The 21,479-nt window shown below is 33.7% G+C and overlaps 1 protein-coding gene across 3 annotated transcripts in view; it reads left to right on the top strand.

Moving 5' to 3' along the window:
- The window catches only part of wgn (Tumor necrosis factor receptor superfamily member wengen), a 92,657-nt gene extending 72,329 nt beyond the window's left edge, over window positions 1-20,328 (top strand). For all 3 annotated transcript variants that reach the window (XM_073977958.1, XM_073977957.1, XM_073977959.1), the window contains 2 exons: window positions 8,385-8,555; window positions 19,381-20,328. In XM_073977958.1, the coding sequence (XP_073834059.1) occupies window positions 8,385-8,555; window positions 19,381-19,556 (347 nt within the window). In that variant the 3' untranslated portion in view covers window positions 19,557-20,328. The remainder of the gene's footprint in view (window positions 1-8,384; window positions 8,556-19,380) is intronic.
- The last annotated feature ends 1,151 nt before the right edge of the window (window positions 20,329-21,479 follow it).

Below are 21,479 nucleotides of genomic sequence, written 5' to 3'. Positions count from 1 at the left end.
AGTATGCATCAGTTAATTACCGAAATTTGGCAGGAAGAGAGCATACCCAACGATTGGAACCTCAGCCTCCTATGTGCCGTACACAAGAAAGGAGACAAGGCGGTGTGTACAAACCACAGAGGCATAAGTCTGCTCCCAATCGCATACAAAGTGATGTCGAGTGTATTGTGTGAACGTTTAAAACCCATGGTCAATAACATAATCGGGTCATACCAATGCGGTTTTAGACCTGGTAAATCGCCAATTGACCAAATCTTTACACTGCGCCAAATACTGGAGAAGACCCACGAAAGACAGATCGACTCATACCACCTGTTCGTCGATTATAAGGCCGCCTTCGACAGCCCAATTCGATCAAAGGTGTTTCAAGCCATGTCTGAGTTTGGTATCCCTGCAAAACTTATAAGATTATGCAGGATGACATTTGCTAATACAATATCAACTGTTAAAGTAGGAAAGAACTTCTTGGAGCCTTTTGAAACAAAACGAGGTTTCAGGCAAGGTGATTGTCTATCGTGTGACCTATTTAAAATTCTATTGGAAAAGGTCATACGAGAAGCGAATGTATACGCCGATAGAGATAAAAATAGCACTATATTCAATAAGGATATAATGTTACTGGCCTACGCAGACGATATTTATACCCTCAGCCTTTAGGCTAAAGAGGGTATTTACACTTTGATACGACCAAAAATGTGCCTCATGGAAATAATGGTTTTAGACCGCAAGTATGTTTGTACGATATCCGTTTCAGACAATTTTGAGTAGATCTAGCAATGTCCGTCCGTCTGTCTGTCTGTCTGTCTGTCTGGCTGGTGCGCACGATAACTCTCGAACGGATCAATCGATCCGGTTCAAATTTTGGGTATCGAAATATTGTGTCCAGATTCGATTTAAGTTCGAAGATGGGCCATATAGCTCCACTCCTTCCGGTACCTCCCCCACAAATGTTCAAAAATTGTCGCAAAACTTGTGCGCACGATAACTCTTGTAGGGAATAACCGATTTGGTCCATACTTTGCACATCGTGTAATTTCTACCAAACTTAGATGAGGTTCCAATATGGGCTTAATCGGTCCACTCCTTCGTTTACCTCCCACACAAAATATCGGAAATGTTCAGTTTAGGACCTGCTCTCGAATCGCCTTGGTTTTTGTTGTAACATATTGCATTCACTGTCCCCTATACAAAAGTATAAGTTTCCTCAAGGGCAAGTCCATACTTCCTGAAAAAATAGTCTGAAAGTTGAAAAACAAACCCTATGACACCATGTTTATGGGTGGAAGCGCAATATAATTCTCGAACGGAAATGCCGATTCCGGCCAAAATTTGGTCTTCGTAATATTGTTTCCTAACTTACTTTAAGTTCAAAGATAAGCCATATCGGTCCACTCCTTCAGCTACCTACCCCATAAAAGTTCAAAAATATTCGGAAGAATTGTGCGCACGATAACTCTTGATGGGAGTGACCGATTTGGTCCATACTTTACACATTCTCATAACATCTACCAGATATAGATCAGGTTCGAATATGGACTATATTTGTCCACTCCATCCCGTACCTCCCACACAAAATGTTGGATAAGTTCACTTTAAGACCTGCTATTGAATCACTTTGATTTTTGTTGAAGCAACTTACATTCGCTGCCTCAATTACGATGGTGAAAGTTGTTTCAGGGGCAAGTCCATACTTCTTGAGAAAACAGCCCGAAAGGTGTAAAAACCCCCTATGGCACCCCCATGGTCTATGTCTATCCTATAGGACTATAGTCAACATTTTTGTCGGTTCATACGACTAAAATTTTGAAATACATAAGTTTTTTGTGAAAAAGTGTTTCAATTTGCACAGGCTGAGGGTATATCTCTGTCGGCGAAGCCGACTGATACTTTTTTACTTGTGATATAATAGGTCGATCAACTAGATCCGTAACAGCCACCTTTGCGAAAATTGAAAAAGATTCTGCCAAAGTGTGTCTGGCAGTCAACGGCGATAAGACAAAGTTTATGGTATCAACACGCAACACGTCCAGTAGACTCGGACCAACTGTTGATGTTCAGAACTAAAATGACTTTATTTACCTCGGCACCGCCATAAATAAAACGTACAACATCAGTTTTGAAATCAAAAGAAGAATAATAATGGCCAACATATGCTACTTTGGTCTAAGTAAGCAGTTTAAAAGTAAACCGACCTCTCGTCAAACAAAACTTGCACTCTACCAGACACTGATACTACCCGTACTTATGTATGGATCTGAAGCATGGGTACTTGCGACAGCAGATGAGGCAGAACTTGGTGTGTTTGAGAGAAAAATTCTTCGAAAGATTTATGGACCAATATGGGTTGACGGTGAATACCCACGTCGTATGAACCACGAGCTAGCTATACAAGCCGACCGACATCGATATAGTAAAACGTATCGAACTACAACGATTGCGTTGGCTTGGCCATGTCAGCAGGATGGCATTTGAATACGATGGCCAAAACTCCGATGGAAAGACCAAGTTGAAGAAGATATCACAAACCATGGCATCCAAAACTGGAGAAGTAAAGCAAAAGATCGCCACGTTTGAAAATCTATTCTTAGTTCGGCTTGTGGAACAAGACGTTCTGTTTAATATAAAAGCCATCTAAGTAAGTAAGTAATTGCAAAATCTGTTAGACCCAGTGCGTGCCTTAATCCAGGAAGTGCGACTGGAAATTAAAGGTATAGATGGGATGTCTACTATACACATATGTATCTCCAACATGTCGGTGTCTTTTATCTACAAAGAACCTGTCAGCGATCTTCTATTTATGGGAGTCCTATTACAGGGCTTCTGTCTGATGTAGTCCATAGGTCTGTTGAAGGGTTTCTATCTATATGAGACATTTTTAAGATCGTCTATCATTCAATAAGATTTCATCTATCTATAGGTCTGTTGAAGATCTTCGATCTATAGCATACCTTCTTAAGATATTTAATCTTTGAGTGATCTTCTACCAATTTTTTTTATTGTTCCACAAACATCCCATGCGGGACAAGGGAGACTTCTTTCATATTAATGAGTGCACCCCGATTCATATTAGCTCAATGATACGGGATCTATTGTTTATTGCCGTGTCCAAACTGCGTTTCTTAAAACACCACTTATAGAGAAGTTTTACATGGCTGAAATACTCAGGAAATGTCGCCAACATTACTAAGGAGTATTTTTCCACCGTTTAAATTTTTGATGCCTCGCCAGGAGAATCAAATCCACGACCTTCAATGTGCAAGGCGGGTGTGCATACCATTGCACCACGTTCTCACACAAGCTTCTACCAATATGATATATATATTTAAAATGTATCATGTCTCCAAACACCCTGTGCTAAGTCTTCTATATGATTGAGGTATTCCATTTTCTATTTGAGAAGTCTTCCTAAGTCTAAAAGTATTTTTAATTATTACACATTTTTGACATACATATGTAGCTTTAAGTTCCTAATGTCCATATTTATTAAATTCCCTTTCCGAATACTGTGTAACCTCGATGGAAATTTTTCCACAACTTCAACAATTAATGTCCATAAATATAATAATTTTTAATGTACTCTTGCCATCCATTTTCGATTCTGCTATCGATACTTCTTCAACTATTTTGGCGTGCGTGTAGAACGCGCAGCCTTCAAACTCTTCATTGATTTGTGGAGACGTTTGTTTTGCTATTTTCTTTCAGTTCATTCATTTTTCATTTCTATGAAGCGAGTAAAAATTGCGATCATTTTGCAAAACAGGAACCAACTACCCGCAGAAAATTCTGTTCATTTTCATTTCACACCCTAGAAGAAGAAACTAGGAAAAATAGCAAACAACAAAATTGCCTGGCATGTAAGAATAATATTTTGTTTATACGAAAGTGGAGAAATAGGGGGAGGTGAGGAGAACAACAACAACTGCCTCAATGAAGTGGTTTTGTGAAAAATAAACTGCCAAGTCAAATATACACAAATGTAAAAGGAAGTATATTTCCACAAGTTTATTGGAAAAAGAAAGACCTGCTGCTGTTGTTTATGGCCAAAACTCAAGAACCAATAGTTGAAGGTAGAACAAAGTTGAATGGTTGAGAAAAAATGTTTACACAATTAATTTGAAATTATCTGAAATTAGCAATAAGCCAAAAAAATAACAACCAACCACCACCCCACCCCGGGTCATTATCTAGAAGCGTTGAAATTCATAGCTGCCAAGAACTATTTCTATGAAGCGAGTAAAAATTGCGATCATTTTGCCTGCCTTTCGTCAACAACATTAGCGTGGAACATTATTCATATTGTAACAACATCCCCTTGCCATATGCCGGATCACAGAGTCATGGCAGGCCAAACCATTCCATCATGATTTGTTTACAGCCCATTTCCGAAAATAGTTGAACACACGGTGTTGGAAATAAGCGGCTAGCTGGTTGGCAGCTAACAAATATGGTGCTGCTGCTGGGGTATGGTGTTGTTAGCTCTGATGGTGTTGTAAGGAAACTATATTTGTCATTGTAATTATACGACAACAGCAACCCATTAAAGGTGTAACCAAATCAAAATCCAAAAATGAATGAACAAGAACAAGAAAAAAAAACTCAAAACCACAAATCTGACAATTTATCATTCATCATGTTCGGGATGTCATCATTACAAGGGGCCCAACACCGAACGGCAGCAGAATGTTTATGTTTTACCCACGTTTGCTTACCAAATGACAAATGTGGCCTCTCCATCTTCTTAACATTTGATTTGATTCCCCAAATAATATTTGTTGTAAATCTCATTCAATTCAAATCATTTCATTTATTGAATCCCAAAAATGTCTGTTGTTTCCAAAAACAACCGGATGTTGTTGTGCGTGTTAGAATTTTTATGTTGTTGTTTATGGCCCAAAATGTTTTTGAAATTCATTTAAGAAAATTCAGAAGCATTTGGAAATTAATACAATTCCATAATGGTAGCGATTATGTTGGCATTTGGCACCATTTGTACGTGACCATGTAGCCAGTTACCTGGTTTGGGTAGCTTATTCTTAAGGGAATGCCTGTGGGAATATTTTTTTCGGCTCTTCCTTTTATTGTCGGCCAACTTCCTTTCGGTAGCCACAAATCGAATGACTACTTCCGGATTTTTTTCTCCTTCCTCTTGAGATGGGATTACGCCATAATTGAAAAAAATTTGTAATGTTGTCTTTTTTGCTGAATTTGTTTTTTACCATAATTCAGCTGAGCCGAATTGCGTTTTTTGTTGAATCTAATTCGTTTGAAGAGTTTTCAAGATCGATATATTGTAATTCACCTTTGATGAATTGAGCTCTAACATAATTTTGATATGAAAATTGAAATAAACAAATAACAGGTAATTCAGTCATGAAGAAAACATTTTTAAATCATGTTTATGTTAAGTGTCTTACAGAAAACCTTTACTTAAGCCTTGCTGAATTGTAATTTCAATGAGAAATGTATAGAAATGTGGCACATATTTCGATATTTGAAACTAACAAAACCTATTCAGCAAAGCAGAATTGATTGCAAATTGAGCTGAACTGAATTTTGGCTTGAATTCAGCTAAGCTAAATTGATTTTAGCTTAAATTCAGCTAAGCTAAATTGATTGTAGCTTGAATTCAGCTAGGCTGAATTTATTTAAACTAAGTTGAATTGATTTAGCTAAAGAATAGATCTAAATGTACTCTTGCATTAATAAATTTAAGCTGAAATTATTGTTAATTGAACTCAGCTAAGCTAAATTGATTTTAGCATGAATTCAGCTAGGCTATTTGATTGTAGCTTGAATTCAGCTAAAATGAATTGATTGTAGCTTGAATTCAGCTAAGCCAAATTGGTTGTAGCTTGAATTCGGCTAGGCTGAATTGATTGTAGTTAAAGAATATAGCTGAATGTACTCTGGCATTAATAAAACTGAACTGAAATTATTGTTAATTGAATTCAGCTAAGCTGAATTGATTTTAGGATGAATTCAGCTAGGCTGATTAGATTTCAGCTTAGCTGAATTGATTGTAGTTAACTCTTGCATTAATAAATCTAAGCTGAAATTATTGTTAATTGAATTCAGCTAAGCTGAATTAATTTTAGCATGAATTCAGTTAGGCTGATTTGATTGTAGCTTGAATCCAGCTAGGCTGAATTGATTTCAGCTAAGTTGAATTGATTGTAGTTAACTCTTGCATTAATAAATCTAAGCTGAAATTATTGTTAATTGAATTCAGCTAAGCTGAATTAATTTTAGCATGAATTCAGTTAGGCTGATTTGATTGTAGCTTGAATTCAGCTAAGCTAAATTGATTGTAACTTGAATTCAGCTAGGCTGAATTGATTTCAGCTAAGTTGAATTGATTTTAGCATGAATTCAGCTAAGCTAAATTGGTTGTAGCTCGAATTCAGCTAAACTGAATTGATTGTAGCTTGAATTCAGCTAAGCTAAATTGGTTGTAGGTTGAATTCAGCTAGGCTGAATTGATTGTAACTTGAATTCAGCTAAACTGAATTGAATTCAGCTAGGCTGAATTGATTTCAGCTAAGCTGAATTGATTGTAGCTAAAGAATAGAGCTAAATGTACTCTTGCATTAATAAATCTAAGCTGAAATTATTGTTAATTGAATTCAGCTAAGCTGAATTAATTTTAGCATGAATTCAGTTAGGCTGATTTGATTGTAGCTTGAATTCAGCTAAGCTAAATTGATTGTAACTTGAATTCAGCTAGGCTGAATTGATTTCAGCTAAGTTGAATTGATTTTAGCATGAATTCAGCTAAGCTAAATTGGTTGTAGCTCGAATTCAGCTAAACTGAATTGATTGTAGCTTGAATTCAGCTAAGCTAAATTGGTTGTAGGTTGAATTCAGCTAGGCTGAATTGATTGTAACTTGAATTCAGCTAAACTGAATTGAATTCAGCTAGGCTGAATTGATTTCAGCTAAGCTGAATTGATTGTAGCCAAAGAATAGAGCTAAATGTACTCTTGCATTAATAAATCTAAGCTGAAATTATTGTTAATTGAATCCAGCTAAGCTGAATTGATTTTAGCATGAATTCAGCTAGGCTGATTTGATTGTAGCTTGAATTCAGCTAGGCTGATTTGATTGTAGCTTGAATTCAGCTAAACTGAATTGATTGTAGCTTGAATTCAGCTAGGCTGAATTGATTTCAGCTAAGCTGAATTGATTGTAGCCAAAGAATAGAGCTAAATGTACTCTTGCATTAATAAATCTAAGCTGAAATTATTGTTAATTGAGTCCAGCTAAGCTGAATTGATTTTAGCATGAATTCAGCTAGGCTGATTTGATTGTAGCTTGAGTTCAGCTAAACTGAATTGGTTGTAGTTTGAACTCAGCTAAGCCAAATGGTTGTAACTTGAATTCAGCCAGGCTGAATTGATTTCAGCTTAGCTGAATTGATTGTAGTTAAAGAATATAGCTGAATATACTCTTGCATTAATAAATTTAAGCTGAAATTATTGTTAATTGAACTCAGCTAAGCTGAATTGATTTTAGCATGAATTCAGCTAGGCTGATTTGATTGTAGCTTGAATTCAGCTAAACTGAATTGCTTGTAACTTGAATTCAGCTTAGCTGAATAATAGTTTTGAACACTTATAATTAGAGGTTGATTAATCGACCAAGGAAATGACTTCAACTAGCAATATTTATTAATTCAGCATAGCTGAATTGCAATCTGTCTTGATTTCGATGAAAACTTCAATATATTCTACTAAAAATCAACGCTAAAATCCTATTCAGCTTCGCTGAATTGCGTTTTTGAATTAAAAAATATCATTCACTGTTTGTCCATTACACCTTCTCCAACATTTGCAATATACCCGATATTTATTATGTGTAAACCGCAGCAATTTGTTTTGAAATTTGCCAGAGGTGAATAAAGAAAACTAAAAACTGCGTCAATGAATGAAATAAATTGCAATTGCGAAGAAAAGGCCAATACATATATACAACAATTTGCAAGCAAGTGATTTCAAACAGATATCTAAGACAGAAAACAAAAAATAGGAATTCTGGAAACTGTGGAACTCAACTGCATGCAAAGAAAGGATATTTTGAAAACAAATTTGGGGAAAAACAGGAAAAGCTATCAAAATAATAAAATAAACAAAAGAAAAGTCAAAATGAAAATTTTTGTGGGTTATAAAATTTATTTACGACTCAATAACAAATTTAATGAACTGCATGGATGTTTAAGATCGATGAGGCAGGAGAAAAAGAAGAAGAAAAAAGATGCTGGGCAGGCAGCCAGCCATGGAAAATAGCCAACAAACAACAAGTGCTGCTGTTGATGCTGTTGATTTTACTGCCAGTTTTATTTTCTCATGTTTTTATTAAATTTTTTCTTTTCTTTTTTCTATTTTTAGATGTCGAAGAACTTTCAACCAAACTCATGGCCAAATTGGCCGAGGTACAAAGTTTGGAGGGTGGCACATTTTTTATAGGCAATGCTGATGCCCTAAGAATACCACCATCTGCCCCAACACTGCAAACAACAGTGGCAGCATTTCATCAGCCCCAGCATGTAATGTTACCAGGTGAGTTACAAAAACAACAACAACAAAAAGCGTTGTTGTTATTTTTAAGAATTGCAGCATCTTTTTGTTTTGATTTCACAAGAACCCTAAAGTGGTAGTGGTACTTGAGAAATGTAGTTCTGAGGAGAAATGGTATCAGAAGTCTCGAATAACAAATGTAGCACTTGTTGGCCTCCTTTTTTTTCTGTGCTCTCCTTCAATTGAAGTTATAAATAAATTGATGGTAAATTATATATTTTAAAAGTAATTTTTAACACTTAAAAGGGTACTTCGGAAAGAGATACTTGAGGATAATTTGATCTGTAGTACAGTGTTTTGAATTAGTAAAAAAATTGCTTGAATGAAAAATTAATAAATTAATTAAATTAATAAATAAATAAAAAATTATAAATAGAAGACTTTTCAAAAGGGGTATTATATTAATGGAAACCCTTCTAAATATGTCTTATATAAATAGAAGACATCTTAAAGGGATCTTCTATAAAAAGAAGACCTTCTAAGAGCCTTTATTTATCTTCTATAAATAAAAGACCTTCTTTAGTGGTTTTCTATAAATAGAATATTTCCTAAAGAGATCTTCTATAAATAGAAGAGCCACTAAAGCGGTCGTCTATAAATAAAAAGACCTCCTAAAGGACTCTTCAATAAGTGGAAGACCTACAAAAGGGGTTTTCTATAAATGGAAGACCTCCTAAATGGGTCTTCCATATGTAAAAACCTTATAAAGGGCTGTTTTATAAGTAAATAACCTCCTAAGGGGTCTTCTATAAGTAGAAGAACTCCTAAAGGAGTCTTCGATAAATAGAACAGCTATTAAAGGGGTCTATTAAAAAAAGAAATTCTTCTAAAGGGAACCCCTCTTAAAAGGATCTTCTATAAAAACATCTTTCATCGGGATCTTCTACGAATACAAGACCTCTTAAAAGGTCTTCTATAAGTAGAAGAACTCCCAAAGGAGTCTTCGATGAATATAACAGCTATTTAAGGGGTCTATTACAAATAGAAATCCTCCTAAAGGGAACCCCTCTTAAAAGGATCTTCTAAAAAAAGAAGTCCTCCTAAAGGGGTATTCTATAAAAAACATCTTTCATCAGGATCTTCTACGAATACAAGACCTCCTAAGGGGTCTTCTATAAATAGAAGAACTCCTAAAGGAGTCTTCGATGAATAGAACAGCTATTAAAGGAGTCTATTAAAAATAGAAATCCTCCTAAAGGGAACCCCTCTTAAAGGATCTTCTTAAAATAGAAGTCCTCCTAAAGGGGCATTCTATAAGAAGACCATTCAACGGGATCTTCTACGAATACAACTCCTCCTTATCGGGCTCCAAAGTGGTATTCTCAAGTCTTTTTCATGAGTATTTATTTGCATGATTCTCATGATTTCTTAAAAAATCGAAGGTCGGGGGGCTATGGGTTCTTAAAAATCCTAGTTATGCCCTCCACCATATGGAGGGTATAATTAAATTTGTCATTCCGTTTGTAACACATCGAAATATTCGTCGGAGACCTTATAAAGTAAAGTATACTCGTATATTATTGATCAGCATAAAATTCTATGTCGATTTAACCATGTCCGTCTGTCCGTCCGTCCGCCTGTCTGTTGAAATCAAGATACAGCTCGTATATTATTGATCAGCATAAAATTCTATGTCGATTTAACCATGTCCGTCTGTCCGTCCGTCCGCCTGTCTGTTGAAATCAAGATACAGCTCGCAATTTTAAAGATATAGAGTCAATATTTGGTACAGAAGTTTTTATCACTTGCAGGATGGTTGGTATTGAAAATGGGATATATCGGTCCACGTTTTGATATAGCCTCCATAGAACGGTACCTCCCGATTTTCGGTATTTTTGAGGTTTTAGCTTCATTATCCTACCATAATGGCTGAAATTTGGTATTTAGTTATCGTTGGGTGTATAAAACTTTCCACCTGAAATTTGTTGGTATAGGTCCACGCCTTCATATATCCCCCATAGAACGGTACCTCCCGATTTTCGGTATTTTTGAGGTTTTAGCTTTATTATCCTACCATAATGGCTGAAATTTGGTATTTAGTTATCGTTGGGTGTATAAAACTTTCCACCTGAAATGTGTTGGTATAGGTTCACGCCTTCATATATCCCCCATAGAACGGTACCTCCCGATATTCGGTATTTTGAAGGTTTTAGCTTCAGTATCCCACCAAAATGGTTGAAATTTATTAATTAGTCTTCGTTGAGGATATAAAACGTTCCACCTGAAATTTGTTGGTATAGGTCCACGCCTTTATACATATATCCCCATTTCCGACTGAAATTCGTCGGTATAGGTGCACGTTTCAATATAGCCTCCTAGAACAATACTTCCTGATTTTCGTAATTCTGAATGTTGTGACGTCAATATCCCACAGAAATGACTGAAATTAGTATTTTGTCTTCTTCATAAACGAAGGGAAACTAATTGTTCCATTTTACTTGAATTCAACTCGTGGTGGAGGGTATAACAAGTTCGACCAGGCAGAACTTGACGCCGGTCTTACTTGTTTTAATGATCTTTTTTTTCTTAACAAAATATTCTTTAAAGAAATCCCTCAAAAAAATCCCTAAAAAATTTAGTGTTTAAGGGTCTGTTTGTCTTTCTAAAAATATTCACGTCCTTGTAAAATTATTTTTAAAAAATGCACGTCCTTGAAAGTATTTTTATAATATTCATGTCTCTGAAAAAATATTTTTAAAGAATCCTCGTCATTGAAAACATTTTTTAAAAAAATCACTTCCTTGAAAAATATTTCTAAAAAATCAAATCCTTGAAAAAATAGTTTTAAAAAATGAAGGTCCTTAAAAAAATGGTTTTTAAAAAATTCAGGTCCTTGAAAAAATGGTTTTGAAAAATTCACGTCCTTAAAAAATATTTTTAAAAAATCCACGTCCTTGTAAACAATATTTTAAAAATGCCACGTCCTTGAAAACGTTACTTTTAAAAAATCCTCGTCCTTGACAACAATATTTTTAAAAAATCCACGTCCATGTAAAATATATTTTTAAAAAATCCACGTCCTTCTGAAAAATATTTTTAAAAAATTCACGTCCTTAAAAAAATAGTTTTAAAAAAATTCATGTTCTTGACAAATATTTAAAAAAAAATTCACGTCCTTAAAAAATAGTTTTAAAAAATCCACGTCCATGAAAGAAACATTTTTACAAATTCCACGTCCTTGAAAAAAACCTTTTTGCAAACTCCAAGTCCGTGAAAACAATATTTTTAAAAATCCACGTCCTTGAAAACCATATTTTTAAAAATCACGTCCTTGTGAAAAATATTTTTAAAAATTCACGTCCTTGTAAAAATATATTCTTAAAAAATACACGTTTTTGAAAAAAAAAAATATTTTTAAAAATTCCACGTCTTTATAAAAATATTTTTAAAAATCCACGTCTTTGTAAAAACTATTTTTAAAAAGTCCACGTCCTTGTAAAAAATATTTTTAAAAAATTCAAGTCCTTGAAACAATTTTTTAAAACATTTAGGTCCATAAAAAAATATTTTTAAAAAGTCCAAATCCTTGAAAACAATATTTTTAAAAAATCAACGTCCTTGAAAAGAATATTTTTAAAAATCGAAACATATTTTTAAAAGATCCCCGTCTTTGTGAGAAATATTTTTAAAAAATCAGGGTCCTTGAAAAGATTATTTTTAAAAATGGAAATATATTTTTAAAAAATACCCGTCTTAGTGAAAATTATTTTTAAAAAATGCACGTCCTTGTGAAAATTATTTTTAAAAAATTCACGTATTTTGTAAAAAATTATTTTTAAAAAAATACAGGTCCTGAAAAAAATAGTTTTAAAGCATTCACGTAGATGAAAAAAATATTTTTTTTGAAAATGTACGTCCATGAAAAAATATTTATATAAAATATTTTTAAAAAGTCCACTTCGTTGTAAAAATCATTTTTTTTTTTGAAAATGTACGACCATGAAAAAATATTTATATAAAATATTTTTAAAAGTCCACTTCGTTGTAAAAATATGTTTAAAAAGTCCACGTCCTTGTAAAAATATGTTTAAAAAGTCAACGACCTTGTAAACATATGTTTAAAAAGTCCACGTCCTTTTAAAAAATATTTTTAAAAAATCCATGTCCTTGAAACAATTTTTTAAAACATACACGTCCATAAAACATATTTTTAAAAAGTCCACGCCCTTGAGAAATGTATTTTTAAGAAGTCCAAGTCATTGTAAATATATATTTAAAAATATTTAAAAAATCCACGTCCTTCATAAAATATTTTTAAATATACACGACTTGGAAAAAAGGTTTTTTAAAAATCCACGTCCTTGAAAAAAATATATTTTTTTTAAAAATCTTTGAAAAAGATATTTTTAAAAATCCGCGCCCCAGAAAAAAATTTAAAAATCTTTTTTAGGAAGGTTTTTTATAGTAACCCATTTAGGAGGTCTTTTATTTATCGAATACCCCTTTGGGAAGTCTTTTATTTATAAGAGACTCACATAGGAGGCCTTCTATTTATCAACCCCTTTTAGAAATTATTTTATTTATGGAAAACCATTTAAGATGTCTTCTTTTTTTATTCTATTTATAGAATAGCTCTTTAGGAAGTCTTCTATTTCTAAAAGGCCCACATAGGAGGTCTTCTGTTTATCGAAGCCCGTTTTAAGAGGTCTTCTATTGATAGAAGACTGATTTATGAGGTCTTCCATTTATAGAAGAACACTTTATGAAGTCTTCTATTTATAGAGGACTCCTTTATAAAGTAATTTATTTATAGAAGACCCATTAATCGAAGACCCTGTATAGAAGACCCTTTTATAAGGTCCTTTTTTATATAAATCACACATTTAAGAGGTCTAATCTTTATAGACGACCTATTTATAGAAGACTCCTAAACGGGCCTTCCATTTATGGAGGTCCCCATTTGGAAGGCGTCAAAGAACATGTTTCATAGTCCCCAAAACAAGGTCTTACAAACTAACTGATCATTAGGCCATGTTTATATTATAGTCTTTTGCAGGGTTAGTCTTCTTAATGAGGATTTATTTGACTTATACGCAAAGGAATTGACATTTGAAACCCATTGGGTTTGTTAAATCCGGTTATATGTATATAAACGCACTATTACTCCCTCATGATTGATTTTTCAAAACAAAATATTTCTTTATTCTGCAAAAAATACCCAACTGACCATGAACTTCATAATTTCTTACAACATGTATGTATATTTTCCAATTGGCCATTTAAAAACTCTCCAACAGCTGTGTTTTTATTTTTTTAACCACTGTCGGATTCACGAAAAACAAAACCTTCATGTCATTGTCGCCTGTTTATCGCTCGATTCAAGTGTTTCTTATTGCCATTGCCGATGGATGGATGGTTCATTAGTTTTTCAAAACAAAAAACAAACTGGATATGGAAGCCTTGCGGGATATTTTCTCACTCCCTTGCCTTGAGGGAATTTTTTGTTTTTGGTTAATCCCTCTTCAAGATGTTGGTATTTAGGTGGCTGGAGGAGAATAATTTAAATCTTTCTTCTCATTTGTTAAAGTAATTGTTGTTGTTGTTTCAGTTACAATTGATCGATCGATTGTTGTTTGTGGTAATTGTAAAAGTGTCACCAAACACAGCGTGTGCAAGGTCTGTCTGTCTGTTCGGCGGACAGACAAATGTATGCATACATCGTGTAAGACATGTAATTTTTTTCAAGTACCTTCCACAGCATGATGCCATTCCATTGGTGGTGATGGTGGGTGATTTTTATGAGGAGAGGGCGCTAGACACCATTAGAGAAGTTGTTAGTGTTTGCAAAGAGGAACGAGCGTTTGTTTGTTCTCCAGGGAAGTGTAAATGCATTGTTTAGAGTCGAGACATTTGTTTTCCAAGTCATTAGACGAAGAAGACAAGAAGTTTGAAATGTCTTGAAATCCAAAAAAGTGCTAATGGAAATTATATGAGGGTTTGTAAAGAGTTTTGTTATTTTATTTCCAATTTTATACTTTCGTTTATTATTGCTGCAACATTAGTATTTATTTTGAAATCCTGTTTTCAAACATTGTTTATTGTCAGCTTCGATATTTGAGTTTGAAGAAGTTCGTTGTCCATCCGAATGTTTTGTTTGACACTGTAAACATTCTTCTTGTTGGCTGTCAATTTGTTTGACACATTCAATATTGTGTTTTATGATTGGAGTGGGAATTTTTGAAGTTGGAATACCAAACATTTTCTTATTGAATTTATGGTTTTTTGATAATTTAGTATTTATTTAAAATAAGTATTTTACAATGGAAAAAACAATGGAAATTTGTTGTGAGGGACTAATAAATTAAAATTCGATTCTAGATTCTGATAATGAAAAACAAAAATCTAAAGAATTAATTAATTTTCATGGACTGTTAAATGTTTGTATTTCAAAATAAACACTATTCCAGAACAGAAGTAATAATGGAAATTTTTATCAGCATATCAGATTAAATGTATTAACTATTTATTTAAAGTTAAAAATTAGTTTGATGGCGGATCTCAAGTTCCAAGTTCCATGCTCTCATATTGCTGGTTAAACAAAAACCAATAGAGAACTGCCTAGGTATCAGATCGCAGGTTTTAGCACGGGTAGTGAAGACCAAATCCGTTTCAGACAATTTGAAGTTATTCTAACCATGTCAGTCCGACTGTCTGGTTAACACGGCATCTCCTTAGGGTTGTATCCGATTCGGTCTGAACTATGTACATTGTAATGTTGTTTCAAAACATAGATAAAGTTCAATTTCAGAGATATAGTATATACATAGGTCCACTCTTCCAGATACCTCCATATATAATGTCTTTCATTTATAGAAGAACCCATTAAGATATATTATATTTTTAGCAGACCCCTTTAGGAGAAAGACCCTTTTAGGAAGTATTGTATTTGTAGAAGGTCACTTTAGGAAGAAATCTTATGTTTATAGCAAACCCCTTAAGGAGGTGTTCTATTTATAGAAGACCCCTTTGTAAGTTATTCTACTGATAGAAGACCATTTTGGGAGATTTTCAATTTATACAAGATCCCTTTAGGGTGTGTTCTTTAGAAGGTGTTTTATTTTAATAGAAGACTCATTTAGAAGGTCATCTTGTTATAGAAAATCTCTTAAGGAGGAAAGGTTTTATTTATAGAAAGCCACTTTAGAAGGTCCTTTATTTATAGACCATTTTACAAGTTGTTGTTTTTGTAGAAGATCCCTGTAGGAAGTCTTCTATTTATAGAAGACACCTTTTGGAAACCTTCAACTCTTTCCTTTTAGAAGGTGTTTTTATTGAAGACCCCTTTATGAGGTATTCTAGTTATAGAATGTTTCTTTAGGACGTCTTCTATTTATAGCCGACCTCTTTAAAAGGTTTTATATTTTTGGAAGACCCCATTTAGGGAATTTATATTTAGATATGTCCCCTTGCGAGGACTTATGAACCTTTTAGCAGGTTTTCTACTTATAGAAGGCCCCTTTGTGAAGCCTTCTTTTCGTAGAAGACCCCTTTGTGAGGTCTTCTTTTATAGCAGACACCTTAAGGAGGTCTTCTATTTACAGAAGACCCTTTAATGAGTGGTCTATTTGTATAAGACCACTTTAGGAGGTCTTCTATGTTCAAAATATCCTTTTAGTAGGTCTTAAACATATAGAAGACCCTTCCATTTATAGAAGTTCCCCTTAGAAGGTCTCCTTTTTATAGAAAACACCTTTAGGAAGTCTTTTATTTATAGAAACCCCCTTTAGGAGGCTTCCTATTTATAAAAGAAGGCCATTTAAAGAGGTCTTCATTTATAGAAGACCACTTCTATTTGTAGAAGATACCTCTAGGATGCCTTCTTTTATAAAAGATACCTCTAGGAGGCCTTGAATTTATAGAAGAGCACTTTAGGAGGTCTTCTATAAGAACCCTAAGAACAACCCTTTAAGAAGTCGTCTATTTATATAAGACCTCTTTAGATGGTCATCTAATTATAGAAGAACCCTTTAGGAGGTGTTTTTTTAGCTAAGACCCCTTCAGGAGGTGTTCTGTTCACAAAAGAAAACTTTACAAAGTATTATACTTACGGAAACCCCCCCCCTCAGGTGTTGTTTTATTCGCAGCGGCATTTATAATGAACTTCCATACTCATATTTCGGAACTGGTCCTTACTCCCTCGAGACAGTTTTGAAATTTTTACTGAAGGTAGTCCTTGTGGTCTTATAAACCCTTTCTGAAAGAAAGGGTGCTTCTATAGACACTTTCTGAAAGAAAGGGTGCTTCTATAGACACTTTCTGAAAGAAAGGGTGCTTCTATAGACACTTTCTGAAAGAAAGGGTGCTTCTATAGACACTTTCTGAAAGAAAGGGTGCTTCTATAGACACTTTCTGAAAGAAAGGGTGCTTCTATAGACACTTTCTGAAAGAAAGGGTGCTTCTATAGACACTTTCTGAAAGAAAGGGTGCTTCTATAGACACTTTCTGAAAGAAAGGGTGCTTCTATAGACACTTTCTGAAAGAAAGGGTGCTTCTATAGACACTTTCTGAAAGAAAGGGTGCTTCTATAGACACTTTCTGAAAGAAAGGGTGCTTCTATAGACACTTTCTGAAAGAAAGGGTGCTTCTATAGACACTTTCTGAAAGAAAGGGTGCTTCTATAGACACTTTCTGAAAGAAAGGGTGCTTCTATAGACACTTTCTGAAAAAAAGGGTGCTTCTATAGACACTTTCTGAAAGAAAGGGTGCTTCTATAGACACTTTCTGAAAGAAAGGGTGCTTCTATAGACACTTTCTGAAAGAAAGGGTGCTTCTATAGACACTTTCTGAAAGAAAGGGTGCTTCTATAGACACTTTCTGAAAGAAAGGGTGCTTCTATAGACACTTTCTGAAAGAAAGGGTGCTTCTATAGACACTTTCTGAAAGAAAGGGTGCTTCTATAGACACTTTCTGAAAGAAAGGGTGCTTCTATAGACACTTTCTGAAAGAAAGGGTGCTTCTATAGACACTTTCTGAAAGAAAGGGTGCTTCTATAGACACTTTCTGAAAGAAAGGGTGCTTCTATAGACACTTTCTGAAAGAAAGGGTGCTTCTATAGACACTTTCTGAAAGAAAGGGTGCTTCTATAGACACTTTCTGAAAGAAAGGGTGCTTCTATAGACACTTTCTGAAAGAAAGGGTGCTTCTATAGACACTTTCTGAAAGAAAGGGTGCTTCTATAGACACTTTCTGAAAGAAAGGGTGCTTCTATAGACACTTTCTGAAAGAAAGGGTGCTTCTATAGACACTTTCTGAAAGAAAGGGTGCTTCTATAGACACTTTCTGAAAGAAAGGGTGCTTCTATAGACACTTTCTGAAAGAAAGGGTGCTTCTATAGACACTTTCTGAAAGAAAGGGTGCTTCTATAGACACTTTCTGAAAGAAAGGGTGCTTCTATAGACACTTTCTGAAAGAAAGGGTGCTTCTATAGACACTTTCTGAAAGAAAGGGTGCTTCTATAGACACTTTCTGAAAGAAAGGGTGCTTCTATAGACACTTTCTGAAAGAAAGGGTGCTTCTATAGACACTTTCTGAAAGAAAGGGTGCTTCTATAGATACATAGTGCTTGAACAAGTATATATATACATAGTTTCTTCAATAATATATATTTTTACATATTTACAATAGCCTATTTTATTCTCAGAACATGTTTGCTTCCTCCTCTCTGTGCAATTTCAAAATTTAATATTTTTCCGTTTTAGCAGATTCGAAGACCAACTTTCGGATATTTTTAAATTGTATAGCCATTGTTGGCTTGACACTTTCGCGATAACGGTTCACAAAGATTAAATCCTTTGTGATTAAAGCTTAAGTTCCGTTTTCCTTATCCTTATCTTTGTTCTTATTTTGTTGACTTTTTTAAATTGTTTGTCATTTAATTGCAAAACTTTTAACATCGGGAAGTGTTTGAACGGCAGACAAAACGTCAAAATTGCATCAAAATCATTTAACTGTCATTTATGCGGACAGTTAGAAGATGTTTTGACTAGCCACTTTTAGATTTTAGATCTGAGTTAATGTAAATTTAATTGTGCAAATCCCCCCTACTTTAGCTGACAGCCAGCCAAAGACGCTTCTCAGCCAATGACATTTTCTTGAAAAATATATTTCCCATAAATTGTATTTATTTCTTTTCTAAATTATTAATTTGCTGTGTTTTATTTTAATTTTTTATTTATTTCTGAAGTGAGTGGTCGCGTTATAGTGGCTTTTTAATTTTGTTTTGTTTTGCTTTTTTTGTATTTTATGGTTGATTGTTATGGCCACACGTCGCCTATCAATTGTCAATATGAGACAGAAAAACATGAAGACATTTTTTGAATATTAACAAAAATGTTAAGGCGTTTTTCTTGTTTCAAAAACAAAACAGACGAAATAAATAAAAAAGCAATAGATATCAGACAGTAATAAAATATAAGGATATGTCGACATTGTGTTGACGTCTTGGAAATATTTGTGGGAGACGGTAGTGCAACAGTCAGTCAGACACCAGAAACAGTGCAATGAATGAACGGACATGTAGAGTAGTGCCATGAATTGTGTTGATTAAGGTGCGATTTATGGTCTACGTTTTTTTCTTCACATTGTCGTGATGATGATGATGATAATCATCATAGCAGCAAACGTGATTATGATTCGACATCATGTTCCACCATACATCATTTAGCTGCTGTGTCAAATATGTGAGGCTCAGCAACTTTTTTGTTTATTGTTTTTAAAAATTTTACTTTGTGAACGTGTTCCAGCAACACATTTGGTTTATTACCTTTTATTAATTGTGTCATGTTTGTTTTTCTCTCTTCTTTTCCAGAAAAATCGGATAAACATCACAATCACCTTGCGACGGCCCAGATAGGTGGACAACATCACCACCATCATTTGCAATCGCCGCATGATCGAAATATTTTCAATACAACAACAACAAACACCTTAAAATCGGGCAATGTTTATATAGAGGATGGAAATGGAACTGGTTCAAAATGTTAGAAACAATAACAAACACCAAACAACAACCCACACCATACCATAAATCTTCAAACATACCCAAACAACTGAAACCCCCTTTTGTTTTTATTTTCTGACCGACCACACCACAGTTTTACAAACGGCAGCCAATCAAACAGAATTGTAAATTCTTTTGAAAATAAAATGAAATTTATTTTTAAGCAAAAAAATTCTACTAAAAAAAACGAACAAGAACAACAAAAAGAAAACTCTAAAGAAACTGCAACATACTTAAGAATAAATTAAAATTAAAAATAAACAAAAATAATATTTAAATAAAAATTAATTAATTTAAAAACCCACAACAACAATTAAGCAGTAAATTATTTCATTAATATTTTCTATAATTATTTCCCAACACCCTCTCTCTCTCTTTCTCTCCCACTTTTTAAAACTAGATTTCTAATTTATTACAAAAAAACCACAAATTTGTTGTCTTGTTGTTTTATTTTCTAATTTACTTGTTTTAGTTTTCTTATTTAGGTTTAGAGAAACAAATTTAATTTTATAAAGAAAAAATATTCCGTTGTGTAAATAAATATTTGAATTAAACATCGTATAAATTAACCACAGTTCACATTAAAATTAGGTCTGGTGTGATTATTGTTAATCACATATTTAATTAATTAAAACTATTTTAAATAATAAACAAAACAAAAAACAAATTAGGTTATTTTTAAAATATCTTGGAATTATGAATTCGTATTTGTGGAGAAATAAAGCACAGAGGAGGAAGATTGATTTTATTGAAAAATAATTAACAACAAATATTGTTTTCTTGTACAAACAGCTGATTGCTAAGAACCAAGTGTAAGTAGGGGGATCACATGCACTGATGGGGTTCACAGAGAACGTTATCGTTACAGAACTGCAGTTACATATATTAGGAATCGAGAAACGACATATTCTTATTATTACAACTTATTTGATTTTATATTGTATACAGGCAATTTATGTATTATATTATTTTTGTAATCTATTCTTACACACGACCGTACATTGAAATATTAATATTTTTTAAATAAAATATTCAATATTTTTCAAAAGTTTCTAATTAATACTTAAAATTGCAGTATTAATCTCTGAAATCGATTATATTGTAAAAACTACGTAAATAAATTTAATAAAAATTGTAAATCTGTATTTAAATTAAAATAAAAATATTAAATTATTTTGTACGGTTTATTGGTTAAACAAAAACAATAATAAAATGTAGGATTCAGTCCACCTCAGTAAATATTGGTTTAATACTTTGGAAAGGGGGGACTCAAAGAAAAGAAAACTATGCCCGAATAGTTGAAAAGGTTATGTGCATTTCAAAATATATAAAGCTTTGGGTTTGAAAAAAAATGTTAGTTACGCCTCCAAGCCAATATTATTTCTTAGTGGGCGAGAGAACATACCCCGCCCAATATTCCAAATCTTACAATTATAGAAAAAAACTGAACAGTATCGGGTAGGTTTACAGCAAGGATAGTTTTTACCTAAGATTAGATATTACTTACTTAACATTACAGAACATTTGTTCCATAGACCGAACTAAGAAAATATCTCCAATTCTCTCTGTTTAGTGCTTCGCTTTCTGGAATACCGCGACTTGTCATCTCTTCATCCACTTGTTTGCGCCATCTATTCTTTGGCCTGCTCGTGGTTCATGCGACGTCGATATTCACCGTCAACGCAGATTGGTCCGTAGATCTTCTGAAGAATTTTTCTCTCAAACACACCAAGCACTGCCTTATCTGCTTGCGCAAGTTCCCAGGCTTCGGAACCATACATCAGCACGGGTAGTATCAGTGTTTTGTAAAGCATTATTTTTGTTTGGATGGGGAGGTACCTGAAGGAGTGGACCGATATGGCTTATCTTCGAACTTAAATAAACTTTAGACAAAATATTACGAAGGC

This window comes from Musca autumnalis, unplaced genomic scaffold (genome assembly GCF_047663935.1).
Source record: "Musca autumnalis isolate F117 unplaced genomic scaffold, ASM4766393v1 scaffold_3, whole genome shotgun sequence".
NCBI lineage: Eukaryota > Metazoa > Arthropoda > Insecta > Diptera > Muscidae > Musca > Musca autumnalis.
Note: the sequence above shows the minus strand (reverse complement) of the source record. Positions and strands in the feature narration are given on the sequence as shown.